Genomic DNA, 27,522 nt, shown 5'->3' on the forward strand with positions numbered 1-27,522 from the left:
GATATGTGAGAAGTCTGAAGCGTCCCCATCTCAGTGACAGACACATGTCAAAGTTTTTAGGACCAGGGCAACTTGGCATGGCTATGGTGTGCCTCTGCCCACTACCCACATACAGGTTTAGCACCACCTGTGCTTTGAGCCTCAGTCTGGCATGGCACATGAACAGCAAAAAGAACAGAGTGGCCAAACAGGTTCAACAGACTGCTCAGTTATTGGGCAACATTAGGAGTATATTTTCACATTACTGTCGGGAGTGGGTCTGATGACAAATCTTCCTGCGTTGCAAGGGATGGGAAATAGTCCTTGCCTGGATGGTATTTGGCTGTGTTAAAACCATGGAGTATCTCAGCAAGTCCTACCTTTCAGATGGCGGCCCAGGCTTACCCTAGGTGAATGCATATCTTTCAGCTGTCTTGCACTCCTCTGGCTTAGGCACTGGTAGGATTAATACAAGACAGACCACTGACCATCTGATCATCAGTCAGAGTCCACAGAGTTCTGCTTCCATAAGCAACTCCCAGCCTGGTACTTCAGAAATACCATCAAGATGCATAAATGGGGAATTCTGTACAATGTCCTCTGCCATATCAGCTCTGCTGTTTTCAAAACTGAAATAAACTCTTCCAACTGCCCTAGCTAGAGGATACACAGATTATGCTGGATACACAGATTATGCTGCACATCCCAGAAGCTCAAAAAACTGGAGAGTACTCATAATGCCTCCTCTATGTGGTTACCCTAAAACCTTAGAGAGTTCAAGCTACATCTTAACACAATGCTGGTTTTCTCAACCTGCATCCCAGGCAGGTATGCTCCAGGAAGGACCATTTTACTTCATAACCACAGCTACCTTTGCTTTATAGTTACACATGCTCCACCCCTTTTCTAGAGCTTCTTCAAGGACAGAGAAGCCACTTGCTAAAGTCATACACTGTGGCTCTTATCAAGAATCAGCTAAAGCACTTTGCATCCAGCTTTTCTCCCCCCACTGTACCTCGGTTTTACAACTTTCCACTCTGCAAAAAGAAATGGGAGGAATCAAGGCTGGGGTTGCATCTCCCCTTATGATCTCAGAAATGGAACATTTGGGCAGTGAGGCACATTACCTAACACCCAGCGTTTCTCTTCAAGGTCAAAACCTCAAGGACACATCCCAGGAGCTTGCATGTGTCAAGGCAAGATTCCACTAACATAAGAGCCAACATTTCATCATGAACTGCCCCCCCCCCCTTTTTTTCCCTTTTCCCCAAAATAGAAAACGTGTCACCTAATTGCAACAAGCTAAAAGAGAAGAAGGGGGAAAAAAAGGAGGGGAGAAGGAGGAAGATGGACTAAAGCCCACTTATAATTTAGGTGTGGTGCTACAGTATTTGCACTCTACTGAAAATCATGATCTTTGTGGTCATAACTTTTTCAAATTTCCATATAAAAATCATGAGCAAAAATAAGGATGCCAAAGTCTGAGTCATCTGGCAACTGTGATTTGCAGTTCTGTCAGTAAAAGCTGGCAATGATTAAAGCTGCTGCTCCCACTGCCTCTATGGTGAATTAAAGCTTGAAGAATCAATGATAATTTGGTTAACATCCAGATCATTGTAGAAACTGGGCAACAAGGAAAAGCAACTCCCACATGGGGCTCCTATTGCCTTAAGATCTGTGTAATTTCGAGATATGCATCACAAAACATGAGTGCTCTGCAAAGTCCTAATCCAAGCAGAAAGAGAGGTCTTCTGTGGCTACTAAACCCTGATTTCTCTGGTACATCTAGTAGTGCTTCAGATACTCCAAACACTCATTGCACTGCACAAACTGTTCCTTAGCCAATGTTTTCTTAAGATGCTCACTCCTTTCAGCAGCCTTAAGTATATAGGTACTGAAGCTCTATTTCTACAGGTCTAAAAAACTTTTACAGGTAATTCCTCTCCACTTCAAAAGTCTTAACACACTTCCTACTACCAAGACGAACTCATTAGCTCTTCAGACACTCTTTTTCAGTCTCTGACTCACAAGTGACTGGAAAAGTCACTTGGAGAAGTTCCTACCTATTTTTTAGTTTGTTTCACTACTCTACACAACTCCAACACATACTTATAGGCCTAAAATAAGCAGAAAAGCTAAACACAGGCATGCTGGACTATGCATGAAGATAATGCCATTCTTTAAGCTTAGGTTTACACTTTTCTATCCATCATCTACACATATTTTAAACTAATCTAGTCTGTATTCCTGAGGGCTCATGGAAAAGAGTACAGATTTTCATGAATGATACCACTGTCGTAAGCTTATGATTTGGAAATAAGTCTTACTGGTTCAGAAGGCAAAGAAGTCATGAAGGTCTGGTATAAAAGAGCTCAACTGTGCTGAAAGAGGCTCAGCAGTAGTAGCAGTATGATGCACACATGGTACTGCTATAAAACAAAGTTCTTCCTGGGTAAAGCACTCAGAGACACTGAAAGTATTGTTTCAAATCCACATATTTTTCCTCATGCGTGCCTGGCCTCCTATGCCAATATTTTATATAACTGAAGGAAGTACTGAATATTCCCACTGGAAGACTGAAATTCTGGCTGACCCTCTGCTGGTGCACAAAAGCCACCCCAAGCCACATCACCTCCTTGTCACCCTGTCCAGACTCCAGCCTCTGCCCCAGTCTCCTCAGTCCTAGAGCGCTGTGTATTGCCACCAGCGCCGCACGTATTTCCAATGGCAGGGAAAAGGAAGGATTATATCCTTGCAACTCATCTGCTAAGGCAGCAGAGAAAATTTATTCAGCTCCCTGTAAAGTGCAGTAGGGAGCCCAGTCTGGCAATTACTCTCGGGGCAACCGCAGAGGATTCTGGCCAAGGGAGCACAAGGTTTCCTGGGACTCCCACTCCTGCATGGCCCATCTACAAATCCCTGTCACAAGCTGTTAGTTAAAACCACAGTACAGACATAAATAAAGGAGCGTCACATGATTAGCTATGATTGAAATTGATAGGTGCTTTGCCTGAGCTAATAGCTAATGACTCTGGGATTCAGCTCAAAAGACTGCATTTCACATACCACAATAGCAGAAGTGAATGGACACACTGTTTAACTTTCTGCAAACTATTCAACAGGCACAGACCTTGGATTGTTGCTTCTTTTTTTTTCCTATAGGAATGACAAGCAGAGCAAGAAACCTCAAACTTAATACACTGTATTAGTGAAACAATTAACAGACATACTTAATTAGCTTACTGACCAGCTGAATGACAGGTTGTTACAACTGAAGAGTGTTATCCCATGTAGCCCTGGCTCACTAACAGGCATTGTCTCATAAGCAGAGGAGAGAAACTTAAATACTTCCAGATTTTCCAGAAGAACTGGTAAAGAATTTGTTTTGGCTTAAGCAGAACATTCTTCATAAGCAAGTAAAAATTATCCAGCTTTCTTCTATTTGAGTAATTAAAACAATGTTTAGTGCTTTTGGTATCTGATACATCTTTAATCTTCTGATATTTCAGAGTATTGATCTTGCAAAGAAACTACTGTAAATGAAATATTAATACTGCAAATGAATCCACACCAATTTCTGACAGTCTATTTGTTTAAGAACTTCAGAAGCCAAACCATGAGCTTCAAGGAATTCCAGACAGTTATTTTACTTTATGAGATGGTATTTTTAAGACTATTCTAAAGAAAAGATATTTTAAAAGTGCTCTAAGAGAAAAAGTACCAGTAGGAACAACAAAATTGTTTCACTCCTCCTTCCTAAAGAAGATAAATACCAAAGTTCATTTCATACAGTTGTCAAAAAAAGAAAATACCTGAAGTTTACCTCCCCAGGAAATGTTTTCTTAAATCTGAAGTTCAACAGGGATGCTTAGGCAGTTGAATGAATAACTTCAACAGGCATATCACTGCTGTCATCACTTCCACACTACACTACGATTGTATTGCACACAGCAGCATCACTATATTGGGTTGGGCTTTAAGGGCTATCAACATATTTTGCTGTTCTGATTTCTAGCTCAAAAACTTTGATGTGTTTGTTTAATAGTTCCCATCATGAAAAACTCACCAACTATCTAAGCCCAGTTTTTAAAAACTGTATGCATATTCTCAAAGTTAAATACCCAGTCAGTGTATGCCCATGTCTGAATGAAAGAAATGCTTAAGGATCTGCAGTCAGAATCTTGACCATCATACAATGTTGATAATTTCTGACCTTTTCCAGCTGCCACCTATCACTTGGCTTTATTTTGTATTCTATTAAGTCTGACAGCAGACAGAAATGTGTTGCTCGAACCAAAACAAACACTTCCTGTAAAAGACATTGCTGAAACAAAGTATTAAATAAACTGTCTCCATAGAAATTTATCCCACTTAAGATGTTGGTTAACTAATATCTGTTGATCAGACATACTAAGCAGCATTTGAAACACATTTGAATGCATATGTGAGTGTTTTGATTGCACTGAAAAATGGACAATCCTTATAATTTTCAAAAGTCTTTCCTAGTGTTCATCATTAATGTTATTTATTAAACCATTTAAATAATTAAAACCAATTAATTAAAACCATTCATCTATCAAAATATGCTTCTTTTGTTTGCTATAGATGCTATATTGTGGTTTTCTTTAAGATGATTTTTCAAAGTATCACTATAATCCCCCAAACTTCACTTCATAACACCAAAACAACTCTAATTCAGGTGTCCTTTTGAACAGAGCTGTAACAAGTATGGACCTTTTCTGCAACACCTTTTAAAGCACTTTGCAAGGGAAGCACAAAGCATTATGCAGCAAACCACTGGAAAGCGAGGAATGCAACACATACCCCAACACAGCAACCTGGAATGGACTTGAATTTGAAGTACCACAACAAGAAGAGGGGATCAGAAGACAGTATTTCTGAAATTCTTGCAGTGATCATTTCAGAGAGCAGTCCAGCTCCTCTCAGCAGTTACAAGAGGAGGAATGAACAAGCATAGGCAGACATGACTTCATAGCCAGCTTCTCTTCTGGACATTTTGCCATGTGTTCCTTTCATCCTTTCAAGGCAAGCAACTTCAGTATCTGTCTCTCTCTAGAATAACAATGGTTTTTAATTTTGCTTTTAAACTACAGATGTTGGGATAACTACAAGTCTCCTTCTGTAAACCTAATACCCAAAAATATCTGTGGAAGAGCACAGCATTACATGTGAATCTAGACAGAAAAAGCCGGATTTAGATTAATTATCTGCAGTACCAGTTTATCCAATTTCTTGCTGTTTTGCAAATTTTTTTTACATTGAAGCAATGAAGAGACCCAAAGAACTTTGAGGAAAAACCCCATTTTTTAGTGATAATAATACTGCAATGCAGTAACCATAGGAAAATGGAGAACACATGAATGCACTTGTAAACACTTCAAAATGATCTTAAGGGTTGAAAAAAGTAGTGCTCAATTATCTTTATATGGATTTTCATGGACAGTAGGGAAGTGCATTCTTTTCTTGATTTAAATGCAAAGAAATTATATGCAAAATCAACAGGACTTAAGAATACCAACACAACCTTTACTAGGTACACCACTGATGCTGTAGAAGGATTTTGGGAAATAAGATATCCTGTGTCATAATAAAGGCATTTTTATTAGAATTAAAATTAAAATCATCTGAAGCAAAAGAATGAAAGAGAAACAAAATCTTCCTTATTTGCTTGCTTTCTAAATAGGACTTAGTGAATCAGTGGTCTAAGATGACCAACTCCTTGGATTTCAGAAATAAAGGACTACGTGCCTGTAAAATATTTTGCAGGACACTACATCCAGTCTCCAGTTTTGGAAGGCACCGTTATAGAGTGCTCTTCAAAAGTTTACTGCTCTGCATCTCAATTGGGATTTTTGTCCTACTGCTTCCACCATGTCTGTTTCCCAACTTCAAGTCTTTATTTCCTCTACATCAACAATGGGCAAGTTTAGGTAAAGGTTTGTTTCCTACATCTCACGTCAGCAGCAAGTTTATGGGCTGCAGCTTAGCATGGTTTATGATATACCCTGCAAAAATCTTCGTGGTACTAGGAAAGAGTTTGATGAGCCACAATTTTTTTGTGGGACTTATCATTGTGGGCTACCATGTAACATGATCAGTTATCCTGGAGCAATCACCATTAACATCTCCCAGAGGAGAAATAAAGGCTGAGTGTTCCACTCAGAGAAAAGAGAGGCAGCCAGGAAAAGTGAATTGACTTGAGAACAAAACAGAACCCCATCCAAAACACTATTTGCTTCCTACAATACCTTTTAAAAATTCAAATAGCAATGATACTTTTGTAGTTTTCTTTCCACTTTACTTCACAGTGGTGAGGACACTTGAGAAAACAATCCCAATTAAACAACGCATACGTACATGTGTACATGTATTTACAACTTTTATATCTTTATCTATTCTTATTAAACTGGGAAATTTCATTCCTCTTGTCCCTCTACTCTCCCTGTCCTTCTGAGCTGCTGGACTGACATCTTTTCATTCACCTTTTACTAGCTTGTTCTCATGGCTGCTGTCTTTGGTTACAGTCACTTATGATACTACAGACAGCTAAGGAAAGAGAAGGTCTGAAAGAATTCCTATGTCATTAATGAAAAGTGATTTAAGCCTGGCATTATGACCAGACTTTCAACTGTCTGTGCCATAACATCCTCTGAACTTCAGTTCAAGGTGGCTCCAGTTGCTAACTGTAACAGTATGCACTCACTTGGAAATTCACTGCAGAAAATGCACTCTCTCTGTCTTGGAAATTGAATATCCTACTGGTTTTGAATGAGATACATTAAGGGAATTTAACTAAGGTGGGGCAAGGAAGAATGTGCTGGGAGATGAAAAATATTCCACTGAAGATTATGAAAAAACCTCAGAGCACTAAAATCAAAGGACCCGTAACTGAAGAGCAGCTGAAATTCAAGGAAGGAGGAGGAGAGAACAAGGGATGGGGAGAAACACAGAATGGTAGAAGTAACACATGCACACAAAACCACAAAAGAGATCCTGATACAGTTTTAATCCTGTGCTTTTAGCGTGGACCAAGAGTAAGTTCAGCAAAGCCCTAATCAACTTAGTTGACTTGTCTACAAGAGGCCACACACAAATCCTTCAATCTGCTCTAGAGACAATAAAGTCATCTCAGGATCCCAAGATATTTAATAAAACATTTCTGAAGCCAAATACACAATCCACCCTGCAAAAAAAATGTATAAACACTGACGATTGTTGAACTAAGTATGGGTATCAAAATCATCCAGCATCAACTCCAGAAAGGACTTGCAACACATTGCTACTAATAGGGAAATCTCATTTTAGTACCGCATCTGAACCAACAGAGAGAACCCACAGACACAACAAAGCAAATATGAAAGAAACTGAAAAGCTAATTCTTTAAGAGTAGGTCTATTAAGTGCTTAAAAAAAAAAGCTCTTTTCCCAGTTCAAGGCATATTTAACATAAATAATAAGCATTGACTGGCTGCAAGAAAAACAATAACATCTCAAATTCAAAATTGAAAGGTAAATGAGTCACTTAGATCTATATTTATGGCAAGGTCTTAAATGAATGTTCTACAAAATGCCATTCTTCAACTCCAATTTTAAATTGAACCATCACTGTAACAGAATGCCTCTGAAATCCTTACTATGCTCTTCTTCAAGATTGACACTGATCAATGAAATCTGTAAAAACTGAGAACATGCACTGTTCTAAACTAGGAGGCATTACCCTTTCTTGAGTATTTCCAGGGAAATACTGAAAAAAAAAGTTATAAAAATTGGTGACGAAGCATTTAGTAGGACTGAAGTCAGACAGGAGGGTAATGCAAGCTTATTTTCACTTTTATCACCCTTTAAAAGGAGATAGGAGATACAACAGCACCCATGCAAAGTGTAAGACCAAGGAAGCAACTTTGTATTCCTTTTTATATGAGTACAAAGAGAAATATCAAAAAACAATAAACAACTAACAACTATTTCCAGATTTTTAGAACTGCACATTATGATGCCATGCTTCTTAGATTGATCATTTTAGGAAATAGAGAGAAATCATCGTAAGCACAGGCCCTGTTTCATTTTTTTAATGTAAAATCCCTGAATTTTTATTTGACTATGTGCTTTAACACTTGTTGAAAAAAAAAAATATTTTAACACACTTGAAACAGACAAACATAAAGAACTCACCAGTGTAAATTAAAACTGTAGATCCCGAACCAATCATTCGAAAATTAGTAAAGTCTAGCCTTTAATGTTCCATATGCAAACTTAACTCTGGTCTTCCAAAAAAAATCTGAGGTGTGCAGCAACATTTACATTAACTTCCTCCATTGCATTTTGCAGAATGGATTACTTAAGCATCTTCATGTCAACTTGTTAGAGATGGCAGGAGACTAAAGAACTTTGATTTCAAGTTCTGCCCATAGCAGGTGGAGTTCAGTACCTTAGGACCTGACAGCTATGTCACCTTCACCCTGCTTCGACTGCATCCTACTCCTGCTCCTGTCTGTTCCCCATTACTGATCCTTTCCAAACTCCTTGCCCATCTGTGAGTTTGGGATTTAGGTCTCTTCCCTCTTTTTTCTGTGGGGTGAAGGCAGGGGCTGCACACAGCTTAAGAGCCTTTAAAAAAATTCACTCTCAGCTGGAAGAAACAGCCAGAAGAAACACCTGTAAAGGGCATTTTGCTCCAGTCCTGCATCTCAGGAGGGATGGGTGACGTCCCTTTGAGTGAAAGGCATGCTCTGTGCCAGTGAATTCTCTGGATAATTTTGCTGCCAACATCTAACAAGCATTTGTGAAATATACTGGAAATACATACAATATCTGATGCTTGAAAATTGGCTAACTTTAGGTACATATTACTGGAAGGACCAAAAGCAAAACACCCCTTGTGATAAACTTAAAATTCACATCTCCAATGATACAGCTGTAAAGTATTTTTTAGCCTGAAAAAAAACATTCTTATTCTCTAACATTATGTCCCAAAACAAGTGATTTTTCCTGAAACCTCACACATTATTTCAGTCTGAGGCATGCATTCACCTTAAAGACATTTGATCTGAAAAGCCAAATTCCAGAAAGGTAATAAGCAATAAATAACAGGATTTTACTCACTTAATCATCTTTTCACATATCCTTATAATATCCATATATATATATATATATATTCAAATATATATGCAAATATAAAACCACATGTTGCTATTAAAATGCTTTCAGGATTGAAAGAAGATACACAATTTTGAATAGTCATATGAAAAACATTATGTGAACATACTATTTTTAAGTGAACTAAGGTTTTAATGTTCTAGTGAACAATCAGTTGGCTTTCATGATTTTTCTACCCCATTCAATGGTCACATTTCAACAGACTCAAAACATTAGTCTAAAATACTTTAAAACATATAAAGTTGCTGAATAGGAATTTCCATGAGGAAAAGAAAAAGCTATGGAAAAAAATAATTGAAACCAAAATGTCAGGGACCCAACTCCACAGAAAATAAAATACATTATCTTGAAGAGAAAGAGGTTAAGAAAAATGTTACTTAATAAGAAAGTTATATTCTCAAAATAATTTTCTTGCAGAAAAGAATGTCAAATGTGTCCTTTCCCTCCAATTGTTGGATTTTTTTGATTTTTTTTTCTTTCCTTCATAACAGAGTTTTAAAGCTACCTGTCTCAGCAAGCCTTAGCAAACTTTTCTTACCTGTGTCCCAACAGTCTCCTGAAAGCAGCGCCCAAGCTGAGTTTTAACTGAAACAGGAAACATATGAGGAATGGGTTGTTGATTTGTGTAAGCTGTATGTCCTTTCTGGGTCTTCTGATACGGAAGACCTTGGTAAGAGACCTGTGGATGTACTGGCTGAGGTACTTTCGCTTTTTGTCCTGTTGATGTGCTGTCAATCCTTGACACTTGATGGATCTGAACTGAGGCTTCAGGGGGATGTTTCACATGGATATTCACTATGTTAGGAGGGAACTTCACTAAAATAATTGAAGGAAAAACACGTAAGAGAAATTGGTAATAAAATATGTGAAAAAGACATCTTAGGCACCTCTAAGACATTTTGTTTTTGTAAATCAGAATTTTTACAGAGTGCCTTGAAGTGACTGAAATATAAATGAAGCTCAAATTTGGGGGTTAGAGGGAAGGCTAAAGAACACATTGAGTCTCATTAACAAAGCAGGAAAATGAAAAATCTTCATGAAAGAAAGAACAACATTATAGGATTGTAAAGACTGCTAGATAAACATGGATGTCCAAATTGGCTAGTATGACATTAATATTTGTGGTCATACTGTGTAATAAGAATCCCATTCAAAGTTCCAGAATTCATACTCTACTAGGTTATTTTTGGATACATAGTAAGCTTTATTTTCATTGTCAGATCCATCATCTTTCTCTGGAACACAGAAAAAGCTTCAGATTTCATCCCTTCATCTTTATATACCTGCCAAGTCCCAAGTTCGCCCCTGCAAGAGTTGCCAGCATCTCAACCATCTAAAATCACCACTCCCTTTGTTGAACTTTGAATTCAGGGTTTGGCAGATAAAGGGGGAGGAAATGATTTTCAGACACTTCCGTTTTTAAACACGGTTGCAGTTCTAAGTCTGGGTGTGTAGACTCAGACCCTCCAGTCAATGCAATCTGCACAGAACTGCCTGCGACCCTTAAGCCTCTTTTCACTGGAACACAAAATGCCCTTCAGAGTAAATCAAATTATTATTGGGGTGGGCAGGGAGGAGAGGTGTGTAACAAGCCATGGAGTCTGTAAGCTGCAGAGCTAAGTTAGCATTTCCTGTGGCTGGCTGGGTCTCTCAAGTACTGCACAGGCTGCTTGAGGGCACACAATCCATCAGAGGCAGCACCCCTTCCAAACACTGAGAACCAAAAAATACCATTTGACACAGCTTTCTCTATGATGCACACTGCTTTGTTCAGTCTTCTGGATTATCTCCTTGTCTCCTGAAGTTTGAACTGTTCTTTAGAACTTGATTAGGTATTTTCAGCTCCACTCCTCAGGAGGCATATTTCATTTATTGGAGCTACTGTAAAATTATAATATTTTGGAGAATGTGCTTTTGGTTTTTGACATTATTTTCATTTCTCTAGGCACATTATCAGTATTAACTGGTCTCACACAGGACTTCCCTAAAAGGAACAGACTTATTTTTACACTGACTGCATTGTTTCATTTATGAAAATTTTCAAAATACTCAGACAGAAACATCAGGAAGAAGATGGTAGAAAGTCAGCAAAATATGGCTGCAGGGTAAAGATCTTGCCTGTAGCTGAAAACAACCCACGAGCAAAATGTGTGCTACATGAGGTCTGCCAGAGGCAAACCCACAGGGGAAAGCTTCAGTGTTACAAGCAGGAGCAGTGAGGTCCTTTTCAGGCTGTTAGACTGGGTTTGGAGGGCAAGACAAGACAGCCTAGTCTGTCTGTAAAAAGAACAAAACTCACCCCAATATTTTTAGGTATGAAGAGGGATCCCTTCAACTAGTTTCTCTAGCTGCTAAATCTAAAAATATAGTGATTCAAAAGAAATAGTGATTCAAAAATATAGTTTCTCAAAAGAAATCACTGAATTTCTCTGCTTTAGTGTCTCTGCTTTAGTGTCTCTGCTTTAATGATGCTGAAAACATCAAATTTAGGCTGGGTTCTCCCATGCAGTATTATTATCACAATCCTCTCCAGGTCTTGGATCACTGCCTAGATGTGCTCATTTTTATTTTTGCCAGCCATTTCAGGATGAATTGTTTTATTCTTTCCTTTAAAGAAATAAAATATTCATCTCTCAACAATCCAACATCCTCATTTGGACACGTAAAGAGAAGAAAAGGCATTGTGACTGCTAATGATTCCTATGAGGATTTGAAGGGCGGGAAAAAATATTCAAGAGGTCAGACTCTTCAGCAATGAGAAACCTATTGTGCATTTTAGGAGAGAATCTGAAGAATAACTATGTATGAAAAATTTGGGTGTTGTGGCCCACTGTATTGTCTAAAATTATTTCAGCTGGAATTACATAGGCATAGAAATAAACTGATGCTCTGCTAAATGTTTAGGTAATTACAGTCTCTTCTTCGGATGGAGGAGATACTCAAAAGTACTTATAAAACATTGCACTTCCAGGATACTGTCAACAGTTCCTTCACAGCTCTGTCCTTTTCTGAATACAGAACTACTATGTTAGATTAAATTTATCACAAATATCTTTCAGCAATGTTTTTCAGAAACTATTTTCCAGTAAGTGAGCCTCCTCACATCTTTCCCTATATATTTTCTTTTTATTCAAAGATACCAACCTTGAAGAAGTAATTTTAAAATGACCCTTGACCAAAAATCATTCTGGCAATTCAAACAAGCAGACAAAATACACATTAGGTCCTAGGTTGAGAATCTGAGCTGCAAGGGAAGGCATGCTCTGTGCCAGTAAATTCTTTGGATAATTTTGCTACCAACATCTAACAAGCCTTTGTGAAATATACTGGAAATACATACAATATTTGATGCTTGAAAATCCCTTTATATGGACAAGATCGCACCCAGATAAAACACTACCTAGACCCATAGGACACATAAGAAATAAATTCAACACTTCTCTTCAAAGTAATCAGAAGTTTTCACCTCACAACAAAAGTATGAGAGGAAACAGTAATCCAAAGCTGAATGAACTTTCATACTTCAGACCTTAATGCATTTCAGACTTTAATGCTCTAATGTCTTCTTCACAGCATTAGCAGTAGGAAAACCCTACTTTGTTTTTTTGGGGGGTTTGGGTTTTTTTCTTGTTTTTTTATGGGGGTTCTTTTTGGTGTGTATTTTTTTTGTTTGTTTGGGGTTTTTTTTTGTTTTCTTCTTCTTTTTTTTTTTTTTTTTTTTTTTTTTTTTTTTTTTTTTAAATGATATTGTTATTTGACCTGGAAGGAATGTTCTATATAAGTGAATCATATCATGGCCTATCTCCACTAAATAGTTCACCACAAAACTAACTTGCTAGACTCTACTAAGTCATGCAAGATAAACACAGCTTGTATTTTTAGTTTTACATTAGATTTAAGATTTTTTATGTTGAAAAGCATGAAAAGTTACTCTGTGAGTAACCACTTGCAACTCTCTGTCTAGGTACACTGCAATTTATGGACTCTGTTCAACCACAATCATTGTCTTTTTGAACAGGTCTACACTTTTGGAAGAAACCCCCTGACTTATCCCTTGACTCTGCAATTCACATTAAATTGTGCCATAAAGCAAATTAATTTACCTACAAACTCTTTTCAATAACACTGTTATTTCTTATTCTTTCAGTCATTGAGGAAAATATGTTCACATTCTGGTGAGCTCATGATTCAACTTGTGATGTCAATATTTGACATGTAGATGTAGCACTACTGTTACCGGTTGAATACTCAAAATAATTTGCGAAAACCAACAAGTTAAAAATACCTATTAAAAAAAGAAGTTACCTTTTACACCTTGCTGTCCAGACATTGTCAGTGGTAAAGTATGAGTAGAGTGGATAACTTGTGATCCTACAGCCTTGTTCACCTGTTGTGGGTGATGGTAGAGTTTTGGAGAACTGGCAGTCTGCACAGGAATCTGACAGAGTTTACCAGTGTAATTAGGAGGGCACTGGCATTTATCTCTAGAACTACACTGGCCTCCATTCATGCATGGAAGGTGGCAAATAACTGAAATGAAAACAGAAAGAAAACTTTCGTTAATGACTTTAGCTTTAGTATTAACTGACCATATATCATGCACAAGTTGAAGAGGAAAGGAATAGGGTTGGAAAGCTTCATTCTTCATTCAGACATCTGAGGAAGGACTATCCATCTGACATGCACTTTTAAGTGCCTTGTGGTAGAACCACTTCCCTTCCCTTCCTTGCGATCTCTGACCTCTGCCTCGTTCACATCTTCTCCCCATGACCAATAGAAAGCAATTCTTTCCTTAGATATCCCAGCTATTTTATTTCACGATGCTATTAAGCGAGACACTGAACTAATGTGGTGTCTGGCTACAACTCTTATTCACACTTCAGTGCAGATACTCTTATTTGTCAGCTTCCTGTTTCTGAAAATCCTGGACTACTTACCCTTTCCTGGAAGTCTGTGAAAAAACTCACCCGAGAATAGAATGTACTGTGGACAAATTTTCCATTTTGACTTTAAGTCTTGGCTGTTCTCTAGAAAACTATTTCTTGCAGAGGATCTAGGTTTTTCCTTAACATTTATTTCACAGATAAAATAAGCTAATTTGTGTCCACCCATAAAGATCATAAAAATAAGAGATTTTACTGAAATTATTTCATAGACAAACTCCAAAGCACTAAAACCTTGTAACTCCAATATTAAGACAAGGGTAATTATTTCTGTGCTAGCTAGCACTTGCACATTTACAGCAATATAAATTATCAGATGAAACATGAAAAATGTCAACATCAAATGAAAACTGTTTCTCAACCCTGAGATACAGGCAGTTCAGCACTTTCTAAATAGGCATGGTTCAGCACTTTCTGAAAATATAATGTGGGATGCTATAATCAATCACAATGTAAATGAGCTGTCAGAATTTCCAAGAACTAAATGATGTGAAAACAACAGGACTAATACCATAACATTTTGTTCAAGACAAACAAAGGTCATTTTTGTCAGGAATCAAACAGTATTTGAGAAATAGAGTTCAGTATCCATTTGTCATATTTAACATAAGTTTCTGACTTTAAAAAATAAGAACCTTTACAGTAATCATGGCATTTTGCTGGATTGGTATTGCTTGGTCTGTAATGAATCACAATAAAAATAACAAACTGTAGATAATTCAAGGCAATGAAGAACCTAGTGTTGGTTATTCCAATTGCTGTGCCCTCTGGACAATCACAGGGTATTACTACTACGAATACCATAGAAGGCCAGCGTTGGAAAAGGAACCTGTGTGCTGCAAGAAGACAAAGCAAAACACTCAGCAGCCCAAGGAGCTCTAAGCCAGCTGTGTAATTCCCTTGGCCCAGGAAACACTCAAGAAACGCCCACTCAGCCAGGCTCAGCACAGGGCAGCCTCCCATTGCCCGGACAGGGTCTGGAACGCCAGGGCCGGATTGCCGGATAGGTCCACACACAATGCAAACTGCCAGAATTGGGTTTTCACTGTGCTCTGCAAAAGCCTATTTCATATTTTTCTTGTCTTATCTTATATTTACATTTAATGTAAACTGACTGAAAGTAGTTCAAGCTGTAGCATTGTGCTAATGGTACGAAGTCAACCTTGGAAGGCTACCCACGACAGCACAAGCCTTACTTTTTTGGGTCCCAACCCTTGCTGGGACTTCATCTGAGTGTATAAAAGACATCCTTATAGAACTGCTGTTACTTCAGAGCAAAGTGAAGGAGGGTTGACCACAGCAGTGACTAAAGCATGACAGACACCTCTCTCTCTCTGGTACCATTTATTCCTGAGCAGCCACGAAGAAGCAAGTGGCCGCACTGCAATGGAGACAACATACAAAAAATTTTAGTGCTTTTAAACATGTGCCTGGACACCGAGGTGGTTTTCATGCAAAATAAAATCACACAATGAAACAATATGAAAAAGCATTAAGGAGGGAGCAGTTTGGTGTTTGAAGGAAGTACAGTGAAACAAAGGCTAACAAAAATAGTTTCACTGTGGAATTCCTTGAGTGTAAGACGTCTACCCTAGGGATTTTTTTCCCCCTCCCTCCAGGGTCGAAGCAACAAAGTGGCAAACGTCAAGGCCACGTGCAAAATCCACCTTTAAACAACTTAAATATATCCAGAATTTCCACCCAATTAAATTAATTTCTTCTGCGCTACTGTTCCCATAAAGCAATTGACATTTAGAAGGCCAAGTTGTGTGGGTATCTCTGCACCACCAAGCACTCTTCACATGTTCCTTTCCTGAAGGAATCTGGTGGGTAATGAATGAAAAGGCACATGAAAAGTTTTGGTTTTGAGCAATAAGTTTGTCCTAAAAGTACTGGGAAGGAAGATGCCAACAGAAAAGAGTTGGTTCATATTCCTTCTCGTAACTGTTTGCTTCGGATAGCCACCCAAATAATTGTGCAAATAAGTGTAAACAAATGACACTAAAAGATGACATAAATAATTAAGAATATTTAATGCCTCAGTATTTAAACATAACAGGAGATAAAAATGCCAAGCTTTGAACATGTGGCGTAAGTCACTCAGTTAACTGATACTGATTTGCATCTCTGCCCTAATGTATAAGGAAGGAAGTTTAAGTGAGAATACATGAAATCTATTCTGAAAATATAAAGTTCTGTAATAAAAATTCTAAATTCTGAAATACACAATTTTAAGTTCTAATCAGCCATGCAAAAACAAATAGGATGTAATCTCCAGGCTAAACTGAAAACTTGACAATCTCAAACGGCAAATATTACGAGAACTTAAAAAACAAAATAACCTCAAAAGGCCAAATTAAAAACAAAAAACAAAAGCCCACACAACACCAAAATAAAATTTCTGATTATTTTAAATAGGTGTAAGCAGCACACACTCTTGTTGCATGACTTCTTCAGATTGTTTATGGCCAGAAGGGGCTGCGTTCGATTATGACACTGGTGCTGGAAATCACAGGCACATAACTTCACTAGAAGTGGAATATACACACAAACAATTTGAGAAAAGTGAGCTAGAGGAGCATAAACCTTCAAAAAGGCGGAGGAAGGAACCACTGCTTTTCCTTGACAAGGCTCTGGGAATCTCTGTTTAACAAAGACCAAAGAGCCCCAGGGAAAGGACCACTTAAGACAGAAATGGGACATAAAGCCAGGGTATGTTTGAACAGCTCAACCTCTCCTGTAAGTTTTTTGATTCGTTTTGTCTTGCCATTGAGGCTAAAAAACCTAAACAGAATGGCATAAGGGAAATTCTGACAAAAAACAGACCCATGCTTTTTGGGAGAGCCCATTTGAAGATGCTGGGTTTGCACATAAGTTCTCAACTGACATTCAGAAAAAGGGTACACTGAAGCCTGATTCTCACTGGGCTGTTACCATTTCCTCCTCCTCCTCCGCCAAAAAAAAAAAAAAAAAGAAAGAAAAGTATCCATTACAGAGTGAAACCCTCCAGCTCAGACCTTGATAGAAATCTGAAGATAGGTCTGCATAGGATAAGAAGACATTTCAGTTCACATGTGGGTATCTTACAAATTAAGCAAAGGAAGTATTAATGGATCTAAGAAAGGCAACAATTTCCTCACTCAGGTCTACTGTAAGCTAAATCTCTCAATGGTCTCTTAAGGAACATATGATTGAACAAGCTGAATTATTTTTTTTACTGTACATGAACACACATCCTTTAGAAATGTGGAGACAGGTTTAAGAAAACACAACCACTTTAAGTATTCTTCCCATCCTTGGGCATTTAATTGGTAATAGCAAGCTTTGATTCCTTTGGCATCCAAAAGCCTTAACTCTTCCCAGTCTGGCACAGCTTGCTTGGTATCACTGTTCAAAATGAGCCAGGCAGAGAAGGTGCATCAAGATGCCCCCACAGGGAGTCTCTGAACAGCTCAATGCATAGAAAAAGAACATTTGCAAGATGAATTCCAATACAGCTGCCACAGCTAAGGGTTGGAAACACTAGTACAGGGCATGAAATAATCAACAAAGCAGCTAGGAAACCACTGATAAATACAGTTTGTTCATGCAATTACATAATCTAATTTGTTTTCGATACTCAAACATCCTCAAACAGCTCCAGATAAACTAATTTAATCAAGTCCAAATATTTTCATTTAATCAAAACAATGTGTAACAAAACAAATTCCAAGCACCTAAAGCCTCCTAATCCTTAAAAAATAGCCCATGCTTACTCAAACAAGCCCTCAGGATGGAAGGAAACTCCCTTCCCCTAACCAGTGTTAGAGAAAATGAAGATGGGTTTTGAAATGTTCTTCATCAGCTCTCCAAATTCCTTTTCTTTTACACCTCAGGGAACATATGAGTTTCCCTTACCACTCTTTCCCTTTTCTGCTTAGATGCTATCAACAATTCAAGCGTAAGCACTATTCAATCACACCAACAGGCTTGCCAAGGAAAACCTTGAACTGCTCATGTAGATTACAGTATTTCCACTGGATGCATGACAAAGAGCAGATTAATTTTGTCTCTGAGCACTGCAGTTATCCAGCATTACTACAAGCCCCCCAGCTGTTTGGGCATCTTTCATCCACCCTGTTACTAAGCACACAGAAAGCACAGGGACTCCTACACAGACCTACTGAGTACAAATTGTCACACTGCCATATGCAACACTCTTGTAACACAGTGCTCTGAAACACCACAAGCTTTACCTAAAAGTTGAAACCCAGAGGTGCCACATAGGGATCTGCACAATTGCTCTAAACTTATCTCCACTTTCTAATTGCAGCAACTCTTACAGTAACTCACAAAAGGCACAGAGGTGTGAACTATAGCAGGGATGCTATCTCTCCGGTTTAGACTCTTCCCTACCTTTTTTTCCTTTTTTTTTTCTTAACTTGTGGTAGCTCAACTTTCTAACTAATTGATCCTAAACTCTTTTCTCTTCAGATTTCTGGTTGTAATTCAGAGGTATTATGTAAAGTAGTTGCAAGTTAAAAAGTAAATAATAATTTCATTACTTTAGTAGCATTCAGTTAATCTTCATATCACAAACTTGTGCTTGCGGATGCAAAGGGAGAAAAGAAAATCTTTAAATGGCCTTAAAACTATAACACATCTGCATTCACTTCTGAATTTATCCTAATGTTTGTAGTTTGCCTTTTAATATAAACATTCCATTGCCACAAAGAAAAGCAATTTTTAAAAGTAGATCTGATAGCAAGAGCTCCAGCACCAGATATGACTTTTTCTGCTCCTAAACCACTAAAATACCTCTGTAACACCACTAAAAACAGTGAAGTGATGCCCTGCTCTTGTGACTGGCCTAGTTACATGAACATGATACTGAAGGCACTTCAGATGTTTCTTCTGGAAAGAGAAAAAATCTGCAACACTGCAGGGAAAAACTCTGAACAGGAACCTAGCTCAAACTTAATTGTATGATAAAAAAATACACAGCTCCTAAACCGGGTTCTCAGCTATTGCAAATTAACACAGCTACTGACTTCATTAGAATTTGCCTTATTTTTAAACTCATGTTACCAAGAGACCTTAAAATAGAGTAATGCACCCCTACTTGGGAATGGGATCATAAATACTGCTATTTAACCAGATAAGCAAACCAAATTACTGCCAAAATAAGCAAGCTTTGTGGTGCTGTTTCAATCTGGATCATGCATGTTTTTTGGAGCTAATGGAGGCTACACTGTCAACTATGGAACATCCTGATACTGAAATTTGGGGAGCAAGTTCAGATCATAAAGAACAAGGCTGCAATATGTTATAGAGATATATATACTTTTAGTGAGCATCATGATCAGGAAGAAATCCAGAAAGAACAGGCACCAGATAATTTCACTGTACTGTGAAAATTTATATGTGATCCTCCATTTTAAACTCACTGCTTTAAAACAGCTCAGGAAGAAAAGCTGGATGCACATCTTCAAGTACACAACTTAAAGACGTGTAAACAAAGTCAACCAAGAGATATCCAGTATGTCCCCAGGTACTTCATCATTTTCATTGGCCCTGTATCACATCTTTCCAAACTCATGTGATAAGCCAACTATCCTCAGATGTGTCAAATGCAATGTAGGCATGTTGTGAAGGTGCCTGCCATGATCACCATCTGACCAACTGCTGCCAATAAGACTCTTATTGTTACACTCTGGAAAGAACAGGATGGATGAAAAACAGTCTCAGAATATTCAAATGCCTTCAGAAAAATTCAATGCATGCTGTGGCATGGAAAATGGCCTAAAGCTGTGCTTACTCAATATAGAAAGGGTATAGCAAAAATTACGGTAGTTGCAAAATGATTGACAGGAGGATTCTTACTGACAAGCATGATGCTTAGTCAATCCTTGCTAACTCTGCTTCTAATATTCTCAATATCTGAGATGATTCAGACACTATTTTGGGAGGCAAGGAGACACTGCTAGGGAGTCATCTGAGTCACTCCTACACTGATCACAGGCGGCAAATTTATTGACTTTATTGGACATCACCTTGATATACTGAGTATATCACAACAGTTAGGCTTAGACTCAGTATACTAAGAAAAACAAAAACCTCCACCAGGTTGCTGTTTATCAGGAATTAATGCCTTACAAACAGCCAGGGTCAGACCTTTGAGAATGATACTAATACGTACAAAAAAGCTATTCCAGACACTTTTTTTGATTTCTAGCGTATCGATATTTATTTTCTGCATAAATAAAATAACTAGGAAAAGCTGGCTTTGGAAAGGTAACAAGTTAGCACCCTTACTTAAAACAAGGGTGCTGGAGTATAAAAACTTCATAGGTATCAATTTAAGCAGTCCTGAATAACTTGTTAGTTGCCATCATCAAAGTAGGAATACTGACATCAAGGTGCACGGTGTCAGCTGAAAACCACCCTTCCTATGTTCCCAAGGTTTTTAAAACTTACCCCTCTGTATAGTGTTTCATGTGCCTGAGCATGTGTAATACTAACATGTATTAGTTCATGCTGTTGAAACATACCCATTTTCAACAGAACAAGAATTCAAGAGAAGGACGGGTAAAAATGAACAGCAAGCATCTTTATTGCTGCAGGATCCTTCCAGACTATATTCTTTCCTTCAGGTATCAGCTGAGCAGCCCTACCCACCTTTAAGGACCACAGGATTAATGAGTAATTTGACCATAATGACACTGGGCTGTCATTGCTCATGCACTGTTACAATCTGAAGACATCAGTGAACTGATTTCTCTGCTCTGACACCTGTTGTCCCATTAGGCTATTTCCAAAAAGCAGACTGGACTCTCACAGCCAGCAGCATAAGGCAGAGAAAAGAGCTCCTCATAGACATCTAACTACTTGATTATCATCAGACAAAACAGCAACACCTTCTGAGAAACACTGGACATGCTTCTGTTATGCAAAGGCTCTGAAGACCACAGAAGTAGTAAAGCTGACACTGGCCAGGGACATCAGTATGCTTACAATTTCTGGCAAATGAATAATAGATATTTAAGCTGATGTGCTGGCTTCAGCTGGGGTATAGTTAATTTTCTTCACAGTGTCTGGTATGGGGTTGTGTTTTGGGTTTGTGCTGACCATAGTGTTGATAATGTAGAGATGGTTATTGCTGAGCAGAGCTCACACAGAGCCAAAGCCTTTTCTTCTTTGCGCACTTCCACATGGGCAAAGAGGCTGGGGAAGCACAAGAAACTGAGAGGAGACACAGCCAGGACTTGTGACCCCAAATCACCAGAGGGGTATTCTGGACCCTATAACATCATGTTCGGTGTAAAAAGCTGGGGAGAAGGAGGAGGAAGGGAGGGACATCCAGGATGATGGTATTTGTCTTCCCAAGTCACTGTTACAACATGTGATGAAGTCCTGCTCTTTTGGGAGTCACTGAACACCTGCCTGCCCATGGGAAGCGCTGAATTAATTCCTAGTTTTACACTGCTTGCATGCATGGCTTTCTGCTTTCTCTATTAAAGTCCTTTATCTCAACCCAAGAGTTTTCCAGCTTTTACCCTTCCGATTCTCTCCCCAGTCCCGCTGATGAGGAAGTGAGTGGCTGCATGGTAATTGGTTGCTGGCTGGGGTTAAACCACAACAGCTGAGATTCATTGCTATTTAACCTTTTGTGCCTTCTTGAGCCACACAAGTTAGGAGTGCTGTTATCCAAGTTAGGAGTGCTGTTATCCACCCGGAAGCCAACTTGCCATACAGGTGCATCTCATCACCCACTCACAAGCAGGCTCTTGACTGAGCTATCTTGGTGAGCCAGATGAACCCGCAAACTTAGACCCAAATGGTTTATGAACACTGATCCACTGCATCCCACCATACCACAAGACATCCTCCACTAACAAAATTATGTTTAAAATAGAAAAAGAAAAGCCACAGAAACCGTAGTCATTACAAAAATTTCCAAACATCAAGAGACTGGTCTCTGATTACTGTAGCATTACCACAGTGCTCATTTTGGTGTAAAAACATCTACAAGAAGAATAAAGTAAGATTAGACTCTTTAAAGTGGATATTCATTAGCATACAAATAGCAGCTCATAATCCAGGCACTCATGGAAGAGTTAAAAAAACATGAAAAACATAGGCTATGATTTTCTGGCACTGGCTACATCACAAGAAAATGGAAAGTTTTCTAGGGAGTTGACCTTGCGGTGGCGACACAATGTGAGAATGGGATGGATATTGTTCAGAGTTTGAGTCATAAATTAGGTCATCGGAGACCAGTGAAAAGCTAGAGACTCAAATCCTGGAATTCTGAGAGAGGAAAGGAGAAAAGTCACTGCTAGTGAATAGGAAGGATAAAGGTTGCTCTGCAGAGAATGTACAGCTGGAAATCAATTTTTAAAAACCCACAACTTCACCATCCATTGCGGTTCTTATAAGCAAAATCTAAATTGTTGTCCAAGTTGTGCAAACCTAAAACACAATCAATCCTGGTCATGTCCAGTTCTAAGCAACTTAACCATGCACCAAATTCACCTGAGCTGTGTACAACCTCATTCAGAAGCTTCACACCACAATGTTGTACCCAACCCTGTGTGCTGAAATGCGTACAAGTACGAAAAAAATCCCTTTTCCCCCTGGTCACAAAAGGCTCTCTGTGTAACTCTGGTTAGACAGAAGATGTTATAGCACCTACATTTATAGCATCCAATATAACAGACTGAATTTAATACATTCAAGCAATAAATAAGAGAGATACAATGGACACATTCACTGCAGAAAGGCAGTATTACAGCTTGTGTTATGAAGCTGGTCTCCCCTCTTTACCTATGCCAGCAGTTTCCAAAGCAGGGTGTGCTCATCCCACAGTGTGCCAGAAAATGCACTGGAATGCAGGAAATAACTATGTTTTGTACCATTAATAAATAAAATGAATCCTCAAAAGAGTTCGCTTAGTCTTTTTCTCATCCATTTTTACTTTCTATTTTGTCTATGGTTTATAATGGACAAATAGATGATATATACAGTAGTAGGTGTATTTAACAATATATAAATATTGGAGAGAGTGTTCAAAAGTATTTTACTGATAGGAATGTACAGTCATTTGGGGACCACTGCCCTATACATCCTATGGACAGAGGCAGTCCTTCTCAGGGAGGAGTCAAAGAACTAATTTCTAAATTATGAGATGAACAGCTGCTAAAATTTCCCCTAAACTTGAAATACTGAGTAATATCAAAAATTTCATTTAATTTTAACATCTTAACATGTTTAAATTAAACTGAAAATACAATCAAAATGAGAAACCAACAAATTAATTTGGATGAATAAAATATAGATGATAAATACCCTGTCTGGGTTCTTAAAACTCAATCCTCTTCTGGTGCAATCAGAAAACACCCCATTTTCCATCTTTTCATTGACTAGCATCCTTCAAGACTTCATAAGAGATTAGTGGGCAAAAAAAGCTTGCATCTCCCATAGACTTCAGCTTGATTCACATTCACAAATCCCTGGTTGAAAGTTCATGGTCCACCTTCTTAACAGGTTTTTATGGTTATATATAGAAAACTCACTAAATTTAAGTGTGTACACAATGAAGATAAAGTGCATGTTCCAAAAGAAAAATCCAGGAATCCCAGCGCCTCTACAAAACAGGACTCTCAATTACAGTGATACTCAAATCTAAGGTGGAATTACAGGTGGAATGGATAGATGAACATTATACAGACTATACAGGCACAGAGATGAGAATTATCTGCAGCAGAATAACAAACCAGAACAAGCAGTGGAAAGGCTGAATGGGGAAAGAAGACTGTGATCAACAGAGAAGTGATAGCTGCTTGCTTCCTTCTGACTGTGCTAAGCCCAGAATGACACATTAAAGACAAACCCTTTTGCTAAGAAACCTATTAATAAGTGCCATATTTTAACATGTAGAGAAAATTTTCAGACTCTTTCTTCTATCTCTTGCATAATTTAGAGGCAATTTCTTTTTTAAGCCAAAGTTGGCATATACTTGATCTTCAGTGAGGTGTGTGCAAAGCCATTTAGTTTAGCAATAACATAGTTATAGCTGTACTAGGCAGTGTCTATATGAATATGCAACAATGTAATCATTCAAATAAATGCACTCAGTTCTCTTTTTACAATACTTCAAGTCAGATGTACATAAACTAATCTCTATAAATTAAAACCATACACAGCAAAATAAAACATTATGCATTTTAACTTTGTGTTCTGTTTTGCTTTAACTTTGAGGGAAACATACTCCACATGTTTTTGAATGGCTGCAGGTGTGGATTTTGTACCATTTCCATTTGTGGTTTTTCCTATGAGTGCACATCCAAAACTGTGTTCTCTGTAATAGACAGCTGGGGAGTACTCAGAGAGCAGATGGACTTTTGCTTCATGGTGATGGTCTGAAGTCTTTAAGGTGAGCAAGGGAACAGAAACAAGTTGCTAACAGACTTGTATGAGTTCAACCTCATGGAAATCATCTGACTGAACAACCTCTTTTCTAGCAATTAGCATCTGGCCTCAAAGATGTCGATTTTGAATAATTATTTTAAGATTATTAATAAAGAGCTCACAGATGCTCCAAGTTCTATGGCAGAAACCGGAACTATTTCTTGATGACAAGTTCTGATAAATACATGGGGGAAAGAAATAATTCTTTTTGAACGGATGTGGATATCAAAACCAACAAAATCGTTAAAATACAATTTTTCTTAGTAACTTGAACACTGGAAGCCCATAATTGAAAATGCATTAAAACCCTGAGCTTTGCTCAGCATATAGAATGGTACACTTACATTACAGGATAGAATTGTAGTGCACGAGTAGCTCAGATTAGAAAAGCCTATACTACATTACCTGGATGGTAAGTAAATTAATTCATTCTGCTGTCAGCTCAGATTTATTTATAGAACAAAGAGAGACTGGAAAAAAAAAAAAAAGGTCTTTTGAATTCATGGTCATCATTGGTTCCTCCCAAATAATTTTGCAGCGGCTCTTCAGGCTAGGAAATACCTTTTTCCTGCTATCTTCCATAAGGCATAGAATAATTTATAATAATAATCCCATCATTGCCATTATTTTAGCTACTCAGTTCACTGTCTGAGGAAAAATACTTGGCCTTCATTTTGCTATAGCTATTACAATCTTGCTGCAAGAGTATTTCCAGCATAGTCATCATTTATCAGATTGAACTTCAAATTACCAGATAAAGCAGTGGATAAATCCTAATGTCTTTTCGTATTTTTTTTCTTGAGACACATACACTGGCAGATTGACCAAATTCTTTGACTACTGTTGAAGAAAGTTAAAAAAGTAGTTCTTTTAGCCAAGTTGTCCACGAATTCTGAAGCTTTCATGTGCATATTAAAGGAAATAATATTTAATCTGGCAGTAAAAAAAGCATTAACCAACAAAGCCTGATGAGGCATAAATTATAATTACTGCAAGAACAGAAGAAACAAAGCTTTTACCAAATAAGGCTACAAGGTAGCTATCAGAGACAGTAAAAGGACAAAAGTGGTAATACTAAAGGAATAATATAGTCCTTGCATCACAACTTCTTCATATTTGCAAGTTCAAGTACTCAAGGATACTTCAAACTCTAGGATATTTCGAAGTAACAATTCAGTCTTTTGTGAAAAATATTTACTAAAGAGAATTTTTACTAAAAAAACCCCCATTAATTATATAATATGCTGTTCTTGAGCTATGTAGTTATTCCAGGAATAAGCTTCTCTTCAATTAGATTGTCTGATGGAACACAAAGTTGAAAAAAAAAGCATTAAAAAAACAATTGAACTAAAATCACTTCTCACTTATGCTACCAAAGGGAATTTTTAAAATCTCCTTGTGACATGTGTTAGCAATTATTTTAAATCCTCCACACGTTTATCTGCTATGTCTCAGATGAAGCCACAGGAATAGTGTTTTGCTGGGGCAGAGTTACATAGGTCAGACATGATGAGTTACCTACACAGGCTGACACCATTCACCAAACAGCAAACATCACTTCAAAGCAGAGAAGAAAGTGTCTCTTCTAACATGTTGCCTTTCTAGCAACTCTTACTAAACCCAGCAAAAAAAGGAGCAAAATGTGATGGGTAAAAAACTGCACAGTGTGTAACTCACAAGCTGCCAGAAGAGACTGTGATGGTGAATTCCAGTAAATCTACACAAATACTTCCACAAGATGTTGGTCTTTTATATGCCTTTACATGTCATCAAATTAGCTTTCCAGTACTATTTAAAATATTCCTTCTCACCAAAAGGATACTAGAAAATCCTGCTCAAATATCAGTCTTACAGTTCCTCTTCAGTGTAGTAGGACATGTGCAGGATGCATCACAAGGAACAAAGAATTGACAACTTTAATAACAGATGGTGGCAAGAAAGCACCAACCATTCCTCTTGGACTTTCTGTCATATGTAAACTACAGATAAAGGCTTGTCAACAGGCTGCCTTGCTTGCAAGCAATTGCAATTTTTAACCAACACCACTCTTTGATAATGCCTGAAGCGCTTGAAGAAAAAGCAATGCTAACTCCTACAACTAACAGTAATTCATGATCACATAGGTCTGAACAAAATTCAGGAATTAAAATAACTGTAAAATAACTGCTTTAAATTTTCACAATAATATGTACTATTCTAAATAATTATGCATATGAAACTCTTTCCTAGGTAGGAAATTCTGTTAGAATAATAATTACATAGTGGGTCTTCTTACTAAAGTTCCTTTGAATAACCTATTATTTTAACATATATTGGTCAAAATTTCTTTCACTGCTTTCAACAGAAAACCAAATAAAATTTGAGCAAAATGCTTCTGCTGCTTCTTGGAAGTTTTGGTCTATACGTAATTGGAAACTTCTGGACAATCTCCATTATCTAAAAAACATTTACACAGAGTCAACACAGTACAGCTGGAAAATTTTTTGATAGAAAATTACAATAGGAAAAGCACCAAAATTCAAGAGGCTACATAATTTGGGCATTATTGTAATAGAGTACAGAATATGCAGGTCACTGTGATCCATGCTGAAAGTTTCAGAATTTATGATTAAATATGAAGGACCAGACACATATTTACTTAAGACACCACGTTCACCTGGAGAGGGCTTCAAGGTGACCTCACAGCAGTCTTCCAGCACCTAAAGGGGCCTACAAGAGAGCTGGAGAGGGACTTTGTACATGGGCATGGACAGGGAAAGGGGGAATGGCTTTAAATTGAAAGAGGGTAGATTTAGATTAGACAGGGGAAGGAATTCTTTACTGTGAGGGTGGTGAGGCCCTGGCACAGGTTGCCCACAGAAGCTGTAGGTGTCCCATCCCTGGAAATGTTCAAGGCCAAGTTGGATGGGGCTTTGGGCAACCTGCTCTAGTGGAAGGAGTCCCTGCCCATGGCTGGGGTTGGAACTCCAAGATTC

General features: G+C 38.0%; 1 protein-coding gene across 2 annotated transcripts in view; it reads right to left on the reverse strand.

The window, feature by feature from the left end:
- The window catches only part of LTBP1 (latent transforming growth factor beta binding protein 1), a gene marked incomplete at its 5' end in the record, with an annotated part of 186,771 nt that overhangs the window by 90,591 nt on the left and 68,658 nt on the right, over positions 1-27,522 (reverse strand). For both annotated transcript variants that reach the window (XM_084202889.1, XM_084202890.1), the window contains 2 exons: positions 9,694-9,971; positions 13,461-13,685. In XM_084202889.1, coding sequence (XP_084059015.1) covers positions 9,694-9,971; positions 13,461-13,685 — 503 coding nt within the window. The remainder of the gene's footprint in view (positions 1-9,693; positions 9,972-13,460; positions 13,686-27,522) is intronic.

The sequence above is a fragment of the Fringilla coelebs genome, assembly GCF_963513975.1.
Source record: "Fringilla coelebs genome assembly, chromosome: 3".
In the NCBI taxonomy this organism is placed as follows: Eukaryota; Metazoa; Chordata; class Aves; order Passeriformes; family Fringillidae; genus Fringilla; species Fringilla coelebs.